General features: G+C 39.9%; 1 protein-coding gene and 1 pseudogene across 3 annotated transcripts in view; one reads left to right on the top strand and one right to left on the bottom strand.

Moving 5' to 3' along the window:
* Larp4b (La ribonucleoprotein domain family member 4B) overlaps nt 1-19187 on the top strand; it is a 52638-nt gene that overhangs the window by 8593 nt on the left and 24858 nt on the right. For 2 of the 3 annotated variants that reach the window (XM_028769877.1, XM_028769875.1), the window contains exons 3-7: nt 5217-5364; nt 5598-5735; nt 11899-11977; nt 13526-13662; nt 15490-15593. In XM_028769877.1, coding sequence (XP_028625710.1) covers nt 5217-5364; nt 5598-5735; nt 11899-11977; nt 13526-13662; nt 15490-15593 — 606 coding nt within the window. Of the gene's footprint in view, nt 1-4177; nt 4254-5216; nt 5365-5597; nt 5736-11898; nt 11978-13525; nt 13663-15489; nt 15594-19187 lie in introns of those variants that run through there. The other variant, XM_028769876.1, reaches the window with a different exon arrangement.
* On the bottom strand, nt 9176-9326 carry LOC114623157 (annotated as a pseudogene).

Raw genomic sequence — 19187 nt, 5'->3', positions numbered from 1 at the left:
TACTGGTCCTGAAGCAAGGGAAACAGTCCTACATGACAAAACAGATGATAAAGAACATGTGCAGAGTTTAGTTGGTGTATTACACAACCAATCTAGTGGGCCCTGTGTACTAGTAAATGGTGAAAAGGAACCACAGAAAGCTAATTATAGAGAGATCAGTGAAAAGAATACAGAAAATACCAAGTCAGGTGCTAAAACAATCTTTCATTGGGAAACCAGTGTTCTTAGCAAGGTCGTGCCCAATGGGAACATGGTAACTTGTATTGGTTCTGCCATAGCAGCAGATCCTGATTGTGAAATTAATCAAATTGAAAATAGTTGCAGAACTGATGGGGTGAATGAAAACCCAGATGTTACAGTTGTACCACCTTTAAACCACAGTTCATTGTCACCTGAAGAGAAGGAGTGGGCTAACAGTGACAGAAGCCCAGACCTGTGTCTCATTAACACTGAATCAATTAAAGATGTTTCTAATGCCTTTGGTAATAATGCATCAGAATTGAGGAAACAAAAGCTAACATGCAAACAGGAGAATGAGAAACTTTGTTTGGCTAAAGACAGTATTAATCCTAACAGCACTAGCTGGTTAGGCCCATGTAAGAGGAAAAGAAAAAAAAACAAATCCACAGTTAAAGAATCCACTTTAAGTGAGAAGATACATTTTTCGGGAAACTCTGAGGTGACTTTTAAGAAAACAGTATTACATGACACTTTTGAGGAGTGTTCCTCTTCGATTGATGTCAAGTCTATACAAGTGGATTTGCCTGCAGCTAGTTCTGGTAATGCTCCCCAGGTAATTCCTGCCATCCCAGCTGACAGCAAAGAATGTGCAGTGCCAAGTGGTGACCACATTGCATCACCCATAGAGGATGTATCTGAAAATCCCTCAGAAGTGGATTGGCACAGGATCCCCGAAGAGTTCTATGCTAATTTTTTGAATGAATTTTCCTATTACCCAATGGGAGGGCTAGAAGGTGGGTGTGGCAGATACCAAGTGGACTGTCTCTGGGCTAACACAGCCACAGAAAACAAGACAGAGGATGCTCAAATTTTTAATGAAGATCTACACAGCAAGCCACAGTACTTAGAAAATACTTCATTTCCCTTGGAACAGACCCCTTATCAGCTGCCAGTGTCAGAGGATGGTGTTGTTTGGGGATGGCCAAATAGAGGCGGACCGTTAGTAAGTATGTTTTCTTGGTGTTTGTTGTGTTGTGCTCTGGTAGTTTTTGCCTTTTGATTATGTTTATGAAAATGGCTAATTCTAAGCTGTGGACAGTCTGGATGCTTTTTTAAAGACTGCATGAAGCATTAATTCAACTTTTTCCGAAAGAAAAATAAATGTGAATTATTAATTGACATATTTAAGCCAGAGTTTTTGTGTAAACTGTTGATGCTAAAGCATGCCCCACTAATTAACCCCTACACAGGATTGTGCAAACCTTTTCCTATGGATACTGTTTTGCTCAGTGTACCTTACCATTCTGAGAGAGGTTCTTGTCACATGGGCAATGTGATGTGTTTCAGCAAGTATTTGAAGTTACCAACAACATGTCACATTTGCAGAACACAAATGCATTTCAAGTGTGTTTTCTTTTTGTAGTGTGTCTAAGGCAGAAAATTTTGCTGCTTATCTGGACCTTAAATCTTAGTTTTGATAAAAATCACTCATGTCCCAACCTCCATGGTTTGGAAGAAGCTTTGCTGCTGATACTAGTTAGCTAACTTGAGCATCTTTGTAGAAATTCTTTAATAAACACATTTATTATTCAGCAACAGGAAACCAGTGTTGCTCATAATACAAATGTACCAAAGTATTAGTAATAAAAGGATATATCCCTTTGTATGTGCAGAGGATTGGTTCCAAGAGGCTATGGATACTGAAATCATTCTTCTGCATACTTTATGGCTTTCTAAAATATTTAAAATAGCTAATACCATACACTATCTTGTTTGGGGAATAGCAAGAAAAATTTGTGCTTAGAGGTTCAGGGTTCCATCCTCCTCAAATATTTTTGATTTGTAGCTTGTTGAATTTGTGGATATGAAACCCATGGACACAAATGGCTGACCTGAAATAGATTTTTTTTTTCTTGATTCAGCCAGTAGTTTATTTGTAGTGATTTTTACGGAATCAGTAAGAAAAACTATTGGTAATAGGAAGGAGTTAGATCCCACTTAGATGTTAAGGAGAGTGTTGTAAGATGGGAACAAGCAAGGCATGTATTGAATGGGCTGCCTGTCAGTCTTGTCTCTCCTCCTTTTTCTGTATGCCCACATTGTTTCTAAATCTTTTATTTAAGTATACACAGTTAGTAGATGATTATCAGTTGTAGTTTGGTACATTTATGCAACACACAGACTGAGTACTGTCTATATCCTTGTGGTTTTAAGCAAGATATATGCTGTTTAAAACTGGCTTTTCAATTATGAGATAATGCCCAAGCAGCATACTTATTTCTGGTATTATCATGTTTAATGGTGTTGCCTTCATTTTAAAACTTATTTTCAAAGTCTTGTCACAGACATTTTAAAACTAACCCTATATTGGGAGCTATGTCTCTTTGCTGATAAAGGGACAGAGGAAGCATTGGTATGGCTCAGAACTCAGGGCAGCTCCAGGAATACAGGCTTCCCTCTGGCATCCCACTGTTTGCTCTATTGTCTCATCTACTTTAGTTTCCCCATTGCTTCCCCACTCTAACACTCCTAGTTCTGTCCTGTTGAACAGCCTGTTGGTGAGACAGAATGTACAGAGCATCAGAGCCCGCAGGTGGCATGCCTCATCCTTCTAAGAGAACCAGTGTTGACTTTTTATGTACAATTACCTCACAGTGTTTCAGCTAAGTTCAGCTTGCTTCTGGTTTTAATAATTTACCAACCCATAAATTTTCAGAGGAAAAAAAATTCTGACTCATTGATCCAGGCAGATAAAACTAGGGTTTTTGATGATGGTCCTTTACAAGTTTCATACATCTACAAGCAAAACCCATCTTTTAAATAAATAGTAGTAGATTGGCTTTTGTTTAATGCAAATATTTTTCGTGCGGGGCGGTGGTGGCGCACGCCTTTAATTCCAGCACTTGGGAGGCAGAGGCAGGCGGATTTCTGAGTTCAAGGCCAGCCTGGTCTACAGAGTGAGTTCCAGGACACCAGGGCTACACAGAGAAACCCTGTCTTGGGGGAAAAAAAAATGCAAGCTATACTTCAGTAAAGTTGTTAAAACTCGTGTGTGTGTAACAGTATCTCAGTATGCCTTTTAGCTTGTGGGTGTTTAGGCAACAACCTTTGTGTTCTGATGACTTAGCACAGTACTTGCATAGCCACATCTGTGAGCATGTAGATATTATTAGATAGGTGTGTGAGAGAGAAGAGATGACACTAACCTTTTGCAAAGAACCCAGGTGCCAGAGATGAATTGGACATTTAATTGTGATTGAAGAATCGGTGTTTATTGCTTACACTTACTTGGAGGAAAAGTCTGGCTTTTTTGGAAATACCAAAGTAAAGAATTTCAGATGGGTACTTGCTTAGGCATCTGGTCTGTGAGCATTGTGTTTTAGTTTTTGCCCAGTGAGTGGAAGTAGCAGAAGGTCAGAGACAGTTTTAGAGAATGAATGTGAATACTGTTTGACTCAGCAGTCTTCTATTGCAGTGTTAGAACAGTTTTGGAGTTTTCTCTGGCAGCTCCCCTTGCCTGAGACAGTGTGGATTCAATCTGCCTGTTTATAATTACAAATCTCCATGCTTCCTTGAGATAGCTCATTAATGGTGCCTCATGTGTTATGGAGTGCAGAAATGGGCACTGTCTATGCTGAACCCTGGAGAAACATGGCCTGCCTATTCCCAGCTTAGAACACTAGTTTGAGGTACACCCTGGACTGGGATCCCTTCTCCCTTCATGAGGAGGCTCTACTTCAGGCTACCATGGCTGGTGGTGTGCTTGAAAAGGCAAGTAGTTTGTTGAAAGAGTGCAGTGGCAAATTGGAGTTAGTATTTGGGAAATAACCACTACTGGGTTGTTTTATTTTTCACTGGGTTGAGGTAATATTCAGGGTATGTAAGTAGAAGAAAGACAGATTTTTAGGTTTTTTTTGTTGTTGTTGTTTTGTTTTTTGTATGGGGGAAAAAAAGAAATGGAGACTATCCATTTAATGAGAAGATATTATAAGCTGTAAAGTGTATGAACAAAGACTGTCAATCCCAGAAGGTAATGGAAGGATGTGCTAAGCAAACTGGACCAAAATATGCCGGTAATGTCATCACTATTATTGTTGTTGTTATTATTATCATCTGAATTTTTTCTTTTTAAAATTAAAATACCTGTAAATAAAAAAAAATCAGGCAGATTTAAGCAGACTCTAGGTCTAAAAACCTTGACAAACTTCTGTACAATTGAATAACTGTTCTGAACTGAAGAGTGTCACATTGGATTTTACCCTTTCACTATGTAATTATCCACTACCAAAACCTGAAAAATTCCAATTCACTTTAAAAAGTGAGACTGGCAAAGGTCATTTCCAGGTGATGTTTATTGAGATTAAATAACCACACAGCTGTCTGCAGGGTGTTGAACTCACTCCCCAGTGGCGTTAGCACAGGTGAGAACCCTAGACAGAAGTGTCAGCACCATCTGCAGCCTTCTGTAGTAGCTCTGGGCAGTTAGTTGTTCTCAAGCTGCCGAGAGGATAGGGAGGCTCTCAGGAATGGGAGCGAGTAGCTCTGCTGAGAGTGTAAGGTGTTTTCCTGCCTTAGTGATGCTCTAGCTTTCTCTGGTGCTTCAGGAGTCTTAGCTGCCAGGAAGAGTTCTAGTTTTCTGTCTTGCTTAGTGCTTAGAGCTTTATAAGTAAGATGTTTCCATTTACATTGTATTGAATTTGTAAATCTATAAATTGAGATTTGTGTTAGATCATCCAGGAAGCCACAGGTTAGACAATTTTGAGACTGAACTTAGTGAACTGAAGGAGTCTGTTATTTACATTGTGTAGCAAGCCCTGGGCTTAGAAGAAACTGAGGGTGACTTAGCTGGAATTCTGACTGCATCAGCTTTGTTTCTTTATGAGCCTCTTTAACCCCAAAGGTGTGTGTGACTAGCCAGGTTTGGCCTTTTAAGCCTAAACTGTCTTAATATTAGTGTTTGTTTTTTGTATAAACTTACAAAACAGCGTTTGTTGAGTTTAGGATTAAAATACATATTTGTGAATTTTTTTTTCTAGGTCCCAACAACTAAGGTTTCAGAGCTAAACCCTAATGCAAAAGTATGGGGGACTCATATGTTACATTTGGAAGCAAGTAGTGCTGCTGTTGGTGTGAATGCCGCGTGGGAAGAGGCTCCTGGTCATCCTACAGACTGCGACCAGCAGGGTGAGTAGTGAACCTGGCGCAGCCTGCTGTTAAGCCTTTGCCTTCTTCCTCAGCATGTTAATCTGTCTTCTCCATTCACATCTGTGTCCCAGTTTGTGATAGATTTAGAGCCTTGGGAGCTTTTACAATCCAATTAAAAACTTTGAGTAATGCCAATGTAGTAAGGGAATTTACTACTTGAAGGGAAAGTTATTCTTGTAACACATCCTCTTGGGATAAAACTGCAATCCTAGGATTGGATGCCAATGGTGATGGCGACAAAAGTCGTGAGAATGCAGTGCTCCCAGACGCACAGGAGGCGGAGCAGACAGACATGAGCACTCTGGCTCTGGACCATTCAGAATATGAACCGCTGCCTGAGAACGATACAGGTAAGCCTGCTGTATAAATTTGTTTTCACTTGGAGTCTGCGATTTTCATTGTAAATGTTAGTTTCTTGCTTGGTCTTTCTTTAAACAATATACTTTTCATTGCCTCCTTACTGTTCCTTGAGACTGGTGGATACAGAAGTGAAACCCTGGAGGGAAGGTGTGCTGGAGAATAAAGTGGCTTCTGAGACAATTGGCATTGAGTAGGAGAAGCACAAGGGTTTTCATGGGATGAAATGTCAAGACGGCCAGAGATGGAGAACTAGTATTGGAATTGAGGAGAAGGTATTATGTGGCATCATAGAGGTAGAATACAGCAGTGGAAAAACGCCTTGGAAGCCAGAAAGATTTGAACTGTGTCCCCTTTGTTAGTGCAGAGTGACAGAAAGAGAAATTTGGGGAAGCAAACCTGTTGGATACGTTTTTCCCTTTTTTATTTTTGCAATTACCTCAGTTTTAAACCAAGGCCTGTCTCTTCGGTCTGCATTGCTCACTGTCAGCTGCTATGTGAGATAACCTCATTTAGTTTAAGACTCAAATACAACAAAATTGAGCATTGTCACTTAAGTAGGAAATATGTTGTTAAAACTCTAGGTCTGTTTTAAACTAGTCAAATGAATAAGGTAAGAATTTATAAAGGAAAGAAAAAAAATCAAACCACATTGTTTTTTAGTAAATATGAATTAGCCATCTTGAATTTAAGTGATTTAAACCTCCATATAAGCAAGGGTTCACCAGCATTTAGCAATTTGATTTAATCAGCTCTTCCTTATTAACCTAACACTAACTGGTTAATAAGTGGGAAGTGACAAAACATTGCTATAAAGTGCAGTAATGGTGAAGTTGACTTTTTGACAGCAAAACGAGGGACTAATGCTAGACATGTAAAGTAGATTTCAAAAAAGAAAGTAACAGGCACTGTATATACAGTTGGTGAGGATCATGTAGTAAAATGAAAGAGATCAGAACTAAAAATAACTTAAAGTTTAGATTGCATCTAAATCTTAAACTGGGAACAGAAACTATGCAAAAGACAAAGTAGATAGTATCAAAAAGTAAAATAATATGTTAAAATATGTCTGGAAATTCTAAATTCAAATGTTTGTTCTTTGTAAAAGGGGTATTTAAAGCTAGTTTTAGAAAAAAAAAAAAGACTTCCTTGAACAAGCTAGGGTGTGTGTCAATGTGAAATGCTTGTGGGTAATGGGAAAACAGTTCCTTACCGCCAGGTTTTTTTTTTTTTTCTGGTGTGATTTACAAAACCTATCAGTTTGTAAAGTGTTAACATATGGACTACATTCAGTCCCCAACACTGTGGGGCAGAAGCTAAGGAAGGAGCAACTGTGGAAGCTGTCCACTGCAGTGGGTCAGCATTTCCCAGGAACACAGGCAGCCTCCCTGCATGCCATAGCTAGCAGAGCTCACAGAGATTTCAGCTTGAATTTCCATAATGGCTCACAGTCTCAAGCATCTTTATTCTTTTAAGATGCTATTCTTTATTATTCTTTGACAGTTTAGTACATGAGTGTACTGATGTTTGCGCTGTTTCACCCTCATTACTCCTCTTTTCCACCTCAAAAACCCTCTTCTTCCCAGCAACCCCTCTGACTCTAATGTCTTACCCAGTGAGTTGGATTAGGGTCACTTTTGTAAATGTAAATTGAGGCTTAGTTACTGGCTTGCTCTAAACTTATCAGTGCTCTGTTGCTTATATAGCCCCTCCCCTAGCACCTAGTATCATCGAGGGGTGGGCTTTTATGCCTTTCTGCCATTCATGATGAATGAAACAATAACAGACTCGATGTTGGACAGGTCACCCCAGCTGCAGTTAGGTCAGTACAGTGCTGTGTTATGTGCCGAACAAAGACACTGTTTGGCAGCACGTTCCATCTCCTGTTATGCTACATGAGCCTTGGATGTGGTGATACTGGTACCCCACTTAAAGAGTGTTTTAAAATTCACATTAAAGACAGAGCAACCCTGAATATGTCTGTGTAGGCACTTGAGCATGCGAGGAGCTAACAGGTCTGAAATACTGTCAACTCTAGGCAGAAAAGTAAGGTCACAGGGTAAGACAGAGGAGGATAGACACCCACAGCAGAGAACCAGAGCCACAGTAGGAAACCAGAAGTGTAGCTGAGGACTTTCTATAGGTTCAAGGTGGACAGGAGAGTTGGAAACTACTGGGCACTGTGACTGAATTTTACTTCCAAGGGCTTGTTCAGGGCCTCACAGTGACTATTAGAGACAGTTCTTTTGCTTCTGGAAGAAGGAAGTGGGAAAGACACATTGTTAAGAATTGCAGAGCACGCTGTTCACCTTGGCAGTAGTTGCCCACAGAAGGACCCACTTCTCACACCCAGCCTTTTCTGCTCTCTTCTCACAGTGATGTATATACCACAAACTTGAGTGAGGACTGACACGTTCTACCAAAATGTCTTTTTCCCTGTCTTGAACACCACTTTATACTTAGTCATCGTCCTCTCTCTTAACAATGTTTAAACTTTGTTTTTGATAATCTTAACAGTTTTGAGGAGGAACAGCCATGTGCTCTGTGATACTCCTGTTTGGAAGTCTTCTGATGTATTTTCCATCACTATGCTTATATTATGGAGTAAAGAGAAATTCACAAAGATACAGTGCCGTTTTTATCATGTGACAGGAATGCACACTTGGTGACAAAGAAACGTAACATGACGGCTGCTGACCTTGACAGCCTGCTGAAGTCCCATTGATTTCTTAGCAGTTCTCTAGTTAGGATTGAGGAGTGGTGCTCATTCATGCCTAGGAAAATACTGGCTCAGTTATCTTACTTATTTTTTTATGTTGTTATTTTTAAAAAGAAAGTAACGTCAGTCTTTGTATCTACATCTTACTGGTGGTAAGTCACATGGAGTCTCACTGGTGTCACTCAGTCCCATAACCTGTCCTCATGAGCTCTCCTGTCTTACCATGCAGTCTTTGCTTCCCTGCTGTACTTCCTGTCTGACTATCTGCATGGTCACGAACCTCCTGCACTGCTACATCAGTTTCCATCATTCTGCTTTTTTTAAAATAAAGGTTCTACTTCTTTCTTTCTCTCTTTCCTTCTTTCTCTCCTTTCTTTCTTTCTTTCTTTCTTTCTTTCTTCCATTTATTTCTTTATTTCTTTATTTTTATTTTCGAGACAGGGTTTCTCTGTGTAGCCCTGGCTGTCCTGGAACTCACTCTGTTACCAGGCTGGCCTTGAACTCAGAAATCCACCTGCCTCTGCCTCTCAAGTGCTAGGATTAAAGGCGTGTGTTACCACTGCCCAGCTAAAGGTTCTAAATTTTATAACTGAACAAATACCCTAATTTAGACATGAGCAAGTCTCCAGGTTAAAAATGTTGAAATCCATCTGTTAGGACTGATGGATGAGCACAGTTCAGTATAAACCCTCAGTCTTGCCACTGTGTGAATCCTTACAGACCCAGCTTTATTCTCCTCCAGTGTCTTCTAGTTGTACCTGATTTTGTTACCAGTTTTTATCCGAGTCCGCTGAGGAATAGGACCATTTTGCCTTTGTTTCTTGGCCAGGAATCACTTGACTCTGAAAGTCTTGTGAGAAGATGATGGCAGAGGAGGAGGAAAGGAGAAGAGCTTTGCTTTTTTTTTTAAGATTTATTTTTGTATATGAGTACTTGTATGTGAGCTCTCTGCATGTACACCTGCATGCCACAAGAGGGCATCAGATCTCATTATAGATGGTTGTGAGCCACCATGTGGTTGCTGGGAAATGAATTCAGGACCTCTGGAAGAGCAGCCAGCGCCTTAACCACTGAGCCTTCTCTCCAGTCTCCATCATTCCTACACAGTGTCTTCTGTACACCTATGTTCTTCCATCAAGATCCTTCAGAACACTGTTTTGTACTAACTGTGCCCATGTTTTGGCCTCCTGACCATCCCTCCTGAATTTGTTTAAGCCTTAAGTTGCTCTTACAAGTGTGATAATTGCATTTATCCAGCTCTTTAAAGACCCTTTTCTGGCCAGGCCGTTTATGGGGATGAGGATTTTGGGGTTTTGTTTTTTCCTCTCTGTGGCATGTTTGTGTGTGGGCATATGTCTTACACATGAATATACATGTGGCTAGAAGCCAAACTCTAGGATACCTCATGAGACCTACCAGGTCTCTCAGTGGGATCTGGGCCTCATTGATTAGGCTGAGGAGTTGGCTAGCCAGCTCCGAGGATCTCCCTGTCTCTGTCCCCACCCCTACTCCCAGCCAGTGTTGGGATTACAAATATGTTGTAACATCATAGTCAGCTCACATGGATCAGGAGGTTGAACTCAAGTCCTCACATGCCTGCACAAAAGCACATACCAACTGAGCTGTCTCCCAGTCCCCAGTGTCTTTTTTTTTCTTCTGTGATTTCTTCATCCTACTAAATTATTCTCTTCTCTCACTCCCAATCCCCATCTACTTCATGGTAGACTTTCATGCTTGCATGGTAGTCTTCATGGGCCAGATGTATCTCTGTGGCCACTGGCTTTTTATTACTGCATTGGCACACTCCTCAGCTAAATGGCAGGCCTTCATCTTCCTTAGTTCCTTACTTCCTTACTTGGCTTTGGCCACCCTCTGGTTTGAGTCTTGAATGATGGTCTACCCTTAATGATTGTGTTAGCCTCTTGATTATACTGCTGCAACTTCACAGTCTGTCTGTACCATGTCACCCCCTCCCAAATTGGTTACCAGTCACACTCAAATTAAAATCTGAACAACCTCCTTGATCTGAATCATACATGCTTTGTTCTGTGACTTCCTTTTTTACTGAGTTCCTTCACTCCACAGTTGTACTAGCCTCTTGACTGTCTGTTGACACTGCCTCTCAGGGTCTCTGTCTAGAACTTCACTGTACTCTCCTCATGAACACTCTTTCCCCCATCAGTTCAGACGGCCCCTCCATGTGGGCCAGCACCATGCTACTTTGGCCCTGTGCCCAGGCTGTTTTCTTCTGAGTCACTTGAGTCTCAGGATGCTGCCAATGGCTTCCTTAGCTGTCATTGTGGAATGTTGGCCTCCTGAGAGCTGAGGCCTTGCTTCTTTTAGGCTGAATTCACAATTCCAGTATCAAGTAATTGTCTCTTCAATGTGGAGATTGGAATGTGAGTTTTAAATGAGATAACCTGGGATAGTCTCCAGATCAGGGATTGACAGGCCCTGATTTCACTTTCAAGTCTCATGGTCTTGAGTGTTTTATTCCTTAGTTATTTTTGCAATTCAGCTTCTTTTTGGTAGTGACTGCTTGGTATGAACTGTCCGCTCTACATTTGTTCTGAATTCCCCCACCTTGTCTGCTTTTTCATAGTCTTTAACCTTGACTTTTAGAATACAAGTGTCCTTTGTGTTCTCCTGGCTGACTTATATACAAACACTCTTTAGTGTTCAATGCCTTCAAATCAGTGATACTAAATACTAGTTCCAAAGATGTCCTGAGCTGTACAGGTGGCAGGGTCTTTCAGCCAAATGTCACATTTCTAGAGTCCATTGCCTCACCTGCTGCTGCTGTCTGTGACCATATACACATAAATAACCTTCAGTGCCCACAAACATAGGTTCCTGAAGTTCCCTTCAGGTGTAGAAGGAGTTCTTATGTCCTGAGAATCTGATTTCTTTATTGTCTTCTGATGAGAACTCTAATAAAATAGTTTCTCATTTGTCCCTTTGATAGCTGGGAAGGTAAATTTACAGCTCCCCTATAGAACATACCTAGTCTTATAAGAACAAATGGCCCATGTATCAGCAATCTACAGCTTTCTTCTTTATGTTTCCATCTGGAGTGGTTTGATTTTGCTTGTATTTATCTTTTCCTTGTTTTGATTCTTTCTTTTGTAATTACTTTTATTTAGAGTTAGTGTGCTTGTTTGTTACCTGAAAATCTTTTCTGAAGTAAGGCAAGATACCAAGGAAGCGTGTGCCGACTGTGGTGGTGACAGTTACTGCTAGACTTGGCTAATGAAACGTCGTTGTCTTCTCAGCTAGTGTGTTTTCATGGTTTACTTTTTTCTAGCAGGTAAAATAGCACTTTTCATATTATTGTGCATATATGCAGGTGAAAACACTGAAATGCTGTACTCAGTTACCTACCTGCTTGGTAAATTTTAAGCCATTTTTTTCCTGAGTTGTTTATTACTTCTGTGTAGGAGGAAATGAGTCTCAACCAGAAAGCCAGGAAGACCCTCGGGAAGTACTTAAAAAAACATTGGAATTCTGCTTATCTAGGTAAGGCTGTTAGTGATATTTTCTAATGCCTAATATCTCTTGGATTACACATTGACTATTATTACAAATGTGATTTTTCATAGTAATATGTTTATAAATACCTAATTACATGCCTGTCTACTCATCAGAAGTGCTGTAGAGAAGTGGTGATTCTCAGGCCAGGGATCCCCCAGAGTTTGCCTCAGATACACCTTGGTGATGATTTTCTGGACTGTTGTTTGACTATGGATTTCTGCATATCCACAACATGCCATAGACCTTCAGATGAATAGCCAAAACACTGCTTTAGTGGGCTATTTTATTTATGTTGTGCTCACATTTAGATACATGTTTGTCTTAATTTTTCTTCAATGACATCTTGTTGGAAAGTGTTGAACTTTCGAGTTAGTGATGAAAGTAGATATATGGATGGGTTTGAGTGTGAAGGTAGGTAACTGGCAACAAATGAAGTTCCCTATAGCTCTGAGGACACCACCATGTCTGAATGAAGTCCCCACAAAGACAAGACGGCCTGTTGAAGATAAAGAAACAATATCCAGGCATCCCTTCTTCCTTTTATCATAACAGTAAATACTGAGTTTTAGCAATGGCATGGTGTAAACATGAAACACACTTTTGTTGAGGTTGTGAAGCTCCACCCCCTGCCATTTACAAACCTTGGTGTAGCTCTCCCATAGCTACCAGTGTCACTTCTGAGGTGAGGGACAGGTGAGCAGGGCTCCTCAGGTGGCCTTCACTGAAGAAGGGCTGTGAAACCCAGTACTATGTTTTTGTTTTGTGGTGTCTTTGAGACTGTGTGTGTTGTATCACATATGGTCTTTTCCCTGAGAATTCACAGGAAACATTTTCTTTGGCCCACATGTCAGGAAGTAGTACATGGTATCCTATTTGCTGGTGTATGGTTTTCCTTCTTCCCTGGCTGAAGGTGCCTAATCCTGTTTCCTTCTTGTTAATAACTCTGGTTGCCTGGAAGCCAAAACTTGCAGTACCTTTAACATGTGTCCAGATGTTATGGTACAATTAGGGACTGACTTTCTCCTGGCCTTTCATATTTCTTATAGCTTTCTCATTCATTTAGCTAGATTTCCCTATTGTAAAAAAAATTATGTACATTTTTTAATAAATTACTCAAACATTGTCCAAAATAAAAGGTGAACTATAACTGCACCCCTTTTTGGTTTGTTTTGAGTTAACTGGTTTTTTTGTTTGTTTGTTTTTCTTTAAAACAGGGTCTCTCTGTGCTGTCTTGGCTATCCTGAAACTTGCTCTGTAGACCAGGCTGGCCTCCAACTCAGTGTCTCCTTCCTGAGAACTGGGAGATAAAGGTGTGTGCACCACACCTGGCTAGAACTAAGTGTTAAAAGAATTAATCCATTTTTGGCTAATTTTGATTGTATCAATTGAGCAAATATCAAATGGAGTTTAGACTCAGCTCTCACTTCAAAGCCATCCCACACCACACTCATGCCTCTTGTAAAACTGGTATTATTAGAGGGGAAAGTTCTTTTAAAGAAGTGTCAGTTAAAAGAGTTTGCTTTCTTTCAACAGGGAGAATCTTGCTAGTGACATGTACCTTATATCCCAGATGGACAGTGATCAGTATGTGCCAATTACAACGGTAGCTAACCTTGACCATATCAAGAAGCTCAGTACTGACGTGGACTTGATTGTGGAAGTGCTAAGGTGTAAGTAGACAATGATCTAAAGTGAACGGTGGTTGTCTTTGCATTATCTGTTACATTATTATAACCTTTACACCAGCAGCTCTCAGGTAGGACTTGGGAGGAATTAGATACTCTCTGGCCTCCTTTCCTTCCACAGGCTCCCTGACCGAACCTACAGTGAAAGGTCACAAAGATCTTTACAGACAGCTGTTAAATTGATAACCAAAACAAAAATAACATTTATAAAGTAAAATATATTGGTTTAGCTACTAAATGAATTTCTTTCCAACTTGTTGCATAAGCTTTGATGAAATAGTTGCACTTTTTCCTTAGAAAGATACTGGGAATGAAGCTGTTTCTCCACAATTTAGCACATACAGTGAATATTTAAATACTACATCCTGTTTAAATCTACAGGCACTTCAGGAGATTCAAGTCTCTTTAAAGTGTTACCTTTTGTGTCAAAACTGATTTATTTGTATTCTGCTTGATTTGGGGGACTTTACTACCTTTTCCAGTTTATTTTCTTAAAAGAAAGAAAACTTCATCTTAGATGTGATTGACGTAGAATGCCATTATTTAAAGTTAGTTTTGACACATGGGTACATGGATGAAGAAACATCACAACTACGAGGTTAATGATACGTCTGCTCCTCTCAGAGCTTTGCTGGCCTTGTGGGTGCTTTCTGTACATACTTAGCTGTGATGTTTCCATTTCCTTTTAAATTATAAAAATTCACTGTTTGTACTCAAGCGACAAATTTCAGGTGAGTAATTTTCCCTGTTCCTTCCCTTGAGACTGATATATGTGTAGTCCAGCTGTAGTGACTTTCTCACAAAGAACATGGTATGTTCTACCCCACACATGCTAGCACACTCATTGCTTACAAACATTTGAGTGATTAGATATTGCTGTGTGAGAAATATAAAGTCTTAATTCTTCCAACCAGCTGTTTTTGTAGATATGTGTCTACGTTGCCCTGTCCCTCCCTATTCATTGATGAGACAGTCATTTCAAAAATCTTCTGTGTGCACTTAGTAGTAATATTAAAAGATTTCTATCTTTCTTTAGAACTTAATTGGATTTAAAAGACTTTTAAATTTATTTTTGTGTGTCTGTGCTTGCGCGTGCGTGCGTGCGTGCGTGCGTGCGTGCGTGCGTGTGTGCGTGTGTGTGTGTGTGTGTGGTACTTGTGGTTGTATGTACCACAGTGTGTGCACATGGAGGTGTCAGGGTAATTTCTGGAATTCGATTTTTTTTCTATGAGTTTTAGGGATTGAACTCGAGTCACTGGGCTTGAGCAGCTAGCACCTTTACCTGATTGAGCCATTTTGCCACCCTTAATTGATTTCTCATTTTTCTGTCCCTACAAAAAGCTAAAGAACTGGCAGACATAATTATCGGTAGGACTTTGAAGGATTGTATGACATTTCCCAAGACAGTAGTTTACTTTTCAGTATTGCCATTTAGAATACACACCTGGGGGGCAGGGAGGAGTAGTTGAGTTAGTTCTGTTGGATCTAGTTTAAAAGATCAGCAAGTTGGCTGTATTTGTCTATACTACACTAAACCTGTGGAATTATTCTTAAGTATTACCCCCAATACCACTGACTAAAGTTGTTAGTTTCACTGCAGAAAGGAGAAAATGATTAACCCCATGTCTAGTGCTTTTAGTATTTGATCTATTTGATCTACAGCTGTCACAAATGTCAGATTGGATTTGAACATTTTAATAATTCATCATGTGTACAAGTTTCTCTGGTATGTTTGGTAACAAGTGCTCACATCCCATTGGAGAATCATGTAATGTGTGTTTTACCATTTTTTTTCCTCCCCCTTCACCACAGCTTTACCTTTAGTCCAAGTGGATGAGAAGGGAGAGAAAGTAAGGCCAAATCAAAACCGGTGCATAGTAATATTGCGTGAAATATCGGAATCTACCCCTGTGGAAGTAAGTCGTCCCTTGACTTGTGGTACTTGACATTTTCCTGAGATTTGTTGTTGTTGTTGGTATTTGTTTATATATCTGTTTTTGATAGGGCTTATTTAAGAAAAGATCTAGAAACACCTTTTCTCAGGCTATACACACTGATAGATACAATGTGATTCACTTGTAGAAGGAAATAACCATCACATCTTTTGTTCTCAAGACTTCTTTTTACATTTAAATTTTTAAAAATAATGGGGCTTGTATATTTCAGTAGTTGAAATTAAAAATGTAATAGGTTTAGATATGTAATGGGTGGGGAGGTTGCATGGTGTGGGTCTTTATGACTTTACATCTTGTTCTGTTTGCATCTGTTGGTTTGTTGTTCTTCTGGTTTGTTTGTGCTTGGGGATTTTTGGTTTTTGCCTCACTAGATAGAAGGTTTTTTTGGTTGTTGGTCGGTTGAGTTTTGTTTTTCTAGAGGCAAGATCTCACTATGTATAGTCCAGGCTGGCCTTTAACTCCTGCCTCCTGCCTCAGGCTCCTGAATGTTAGTGCTGTAGGTATGTACCACTGACTGGCCCAAATCTTTACCAGTTTCAGTGCTTTCAGACATTTCCACATGCAGCCCACCCAGCTGTGTGCAGACTGAGATAACTAAGAATGCCATCCTAAACAAAACTGTAAACTTACTTAAAACATGATGAGTTTTTGTGTATGTTTCTTTTGTAAGTCAACTGCATGATTCTTTTTTTTTTTGAAACTGAAGAAAAAGGAATTTACTGATTACTGACATCATGATAGAAGCATAAAATTGTTCAATTGGATTTTTTTTTACAAAATAAATTTTTTCTTTTATTAGTAACCTTTTTTTTTTAAAAAAAATGTTAATCAAAGGCTTTATAAGTTTGGTAATGCTCAATAACAAGATGCCCATACAATCAGAAGTGTAACCCAATACTCAACCTAGATATACCAACTGTCTTTGACTGGCAGAGACAAGCGAACATCTGTCTCCATGGTTTCCCCCCCCACTCCTAGCTCCTCCTCTTCTCCTCTCCTTACTCCTCCCCCCTTAGCTCCTCCTAGATATCACCCTTCCTGTTAAGATAAAACTTTTCTCTCAAAGTACAATTAGAGCATAACTATACCAATTTGTATCAGTAAGGTACAAGATAGACCTAATACCCTGTCCATCATTTTGTTGACTAACAAGAACCTCTGTCATCTCTCCTAATTAAAAGACTTAGTTCTGAACCTGGCTTTTTTCTTGGCTTTAGAATGAATGTCAGCTGAAAACCATCCTCTCAAACCTTTTCTCTCAAAGTAAATAGCCAGGATTGGCTATGAGACTGTAAGTCTTTAACCCCGTCAGAAATCCAGAATGGCTGAATTAACTGAAATTATGGGAAGCACAAAGCATAGCTTCTAAAACTTAGCCAATTTATAGAGACCGATGAACACCTGGACAGTCAGTCCCTATACTACAAAACGTTGGAGCATCCGATCTTTAGCCTTCTGGCCCAGGTCTGTCAGACCTAGTGATGCAGAATTATTAGGGCTGATTACTCTGTCTTGGCAGATATAATCAGTCGACTATTCCACAAGTGTGTCCTTTTCTATACAGTAATTTGTCTGTAGATGAAAAGAGGCAATTCTTGCCTAGTGGCTGTCTCACCACAACTGGAGTGACTCCAAAGATGCTCAGTTTCTTCTTAGAATCCAAGACAGGAAGCTGTCAGAAGCAGACAGGTCTCTAATCAAAATGAACATTAATACAGAAATGTTTATAACGTCAATTCTGTGGACTTCTGATGTTTTGAAAACCAACTATCCGTGTAAGGCAATCTGGACTGTTGTCTGTTAACTCCTCTCAGCTATTTCTAAATAAAATATAGGAAACACACTAACAATAAATTCAGAGTCATGAATTTGCTATATGCCCTCAACTCACAGGCTAACTATCTCAGGCCCAGACAGGAAGGAACCAGTGCCAACTGCATGATTCTTAAGCATGAACTTTGATGATGATAATCACTTGGTTGCATGTCTTAATGATTGGACAAGCCTGAATTTAGCTCTTCACAGTCAGGTTCTGTGTTTTCCTTTTGCCTGATTCCTTTGAGAGATCTTGTGTAAATCCATTAGTTCTAAAAACAACTATTTTTTTCATCTTTGGTATGTTTGAGAGAACTTGATTTAGAGCTTACTAAAGGCTTTTTTATTTGTTTGGTTTGGTTTTGGGGGAGGAGTTAGTAAGGTAGAAGGATTGGTAGTGAGTGCTCTTCCTCTAACACCCCAACTCCTGTGTTTTAAACACACTGTTCTCCTCTGGTTTGCATTGTTTCTGCTGGGGAAAAAAATCTGCCTGTTTTTCTCTGACTCTTGGAAAGTTGTTGCGTTTGTTTAAGCAATTTGACATTTATTATTCCAGACCTCTCACTGTTGTCAGGCTTTTCCTTTCTGAGCATTTGAAAAGGACATTCAATAACTATTCTGGTGTTGCTGTCATTTGTATTGTTTTAAGATTAATCTAACTGATCCTTTTCATTATAGGCAGCCTTTTCTATTTCTTTATGTGATTGTTACTTCAGTGAGTGCCAAAAACTCCAGATAGTTTTGAATTCTAATAAATATTTTGAGATTCAGCTAAGTTCCTTGGTGGTGTGTGTATATGTAGTCCCAACTGCTCAAGACTCAGGCAGGAAAGGCTGCTCAAGGCTATTCTGAGACACATTGTAAAGTGGTTCAGAACAGCCTTCATACAGGGCACAGTCTTGTTTGCTTGCCCTCCTATTCTCAGGGTTAAGATGGATTTTCCACTCTGGTTGCCCAGTAAGCTGGCTGTAGGGTTATTCTACCTGACCGTTCTAGTTGTTTTGTTTCTGGCAAATGACCTAATAAGAACCCTCCACACAGCTCTGGAGACTTGCCCATCCTGTGACCTGGAAACCCTAGGCTTGGGTGCTCTTGGCCCCTGTATGTTCTCTTAGGGAAGGCTCTCCTAGCCTGTTAATGACGGGTGTCTAAAAAGCTTTATATAGCACATGTTTTATCTTGTTACTTATGTCATTTGGCACCATAAATCTAGTTCAACTTGGCCAGAAGCAAAAGTTCAGCTAATATTTTTAATTTTCAAACTATCTTTAATATCTTTAATTGTGTATTTATTAGCCTGCTGTTAAAATACAATGGTTCCTTCCTTTCCCCTTCTCTTCCTTCTCTCTCCACTCCCCTTCGCTCTCGCTCCATGTCCCCATCCTCTTTTCTTAAGGATCATGTACCCAAGAGTAGCACAGGACTCTTTATAGCTGAGGATAACCTTCAACTTGCTTCCTTGGTCTCCTAGCTTGAGTGCTGGGATTACAAACATGTATCACAATGCTCAGTTTATGTGGTATGGGAGATCATACATAGGGTTTCTTATGCACTAGGCAAGGCATGTAGGCCCTACTGTTCATTGTTCCTTGTTCAAGTTCCTTGTGAGTAGGGAAAGCTGTCAGTGATTACTTCCTTCTCTGTGGCATGTGAGTCTATGGCTGCTTCCTGAGTATTTCTGAAAGAGGCTGCATCAGAGCATGAAAGGATACATTTTCCTCCTAATTTGATGAGAACAAA

The sequence above is a fragment of the Grammomys surdaster genome, unplaced genomic scaffold (genome assembly GCF_004785775.1).
Source record: "Grammomys surdaster isolate TR1022 unplaced genomic scaffold, NIH_TR_1.0 194, whole genome shotgun sequence".
In the NCBI taxonomy this organism is placed as follows: domain Eukaryota; kingdom Metazoa; phylum Chordata; class Mammalia; order Rodentia; family Muridae; genus Grammomys; species Grammomys surdaster.
Note: the sequence above shows the minus strand (reverse complement) of the source record. Positions and strands in the feature narration are given on the sequence as shown.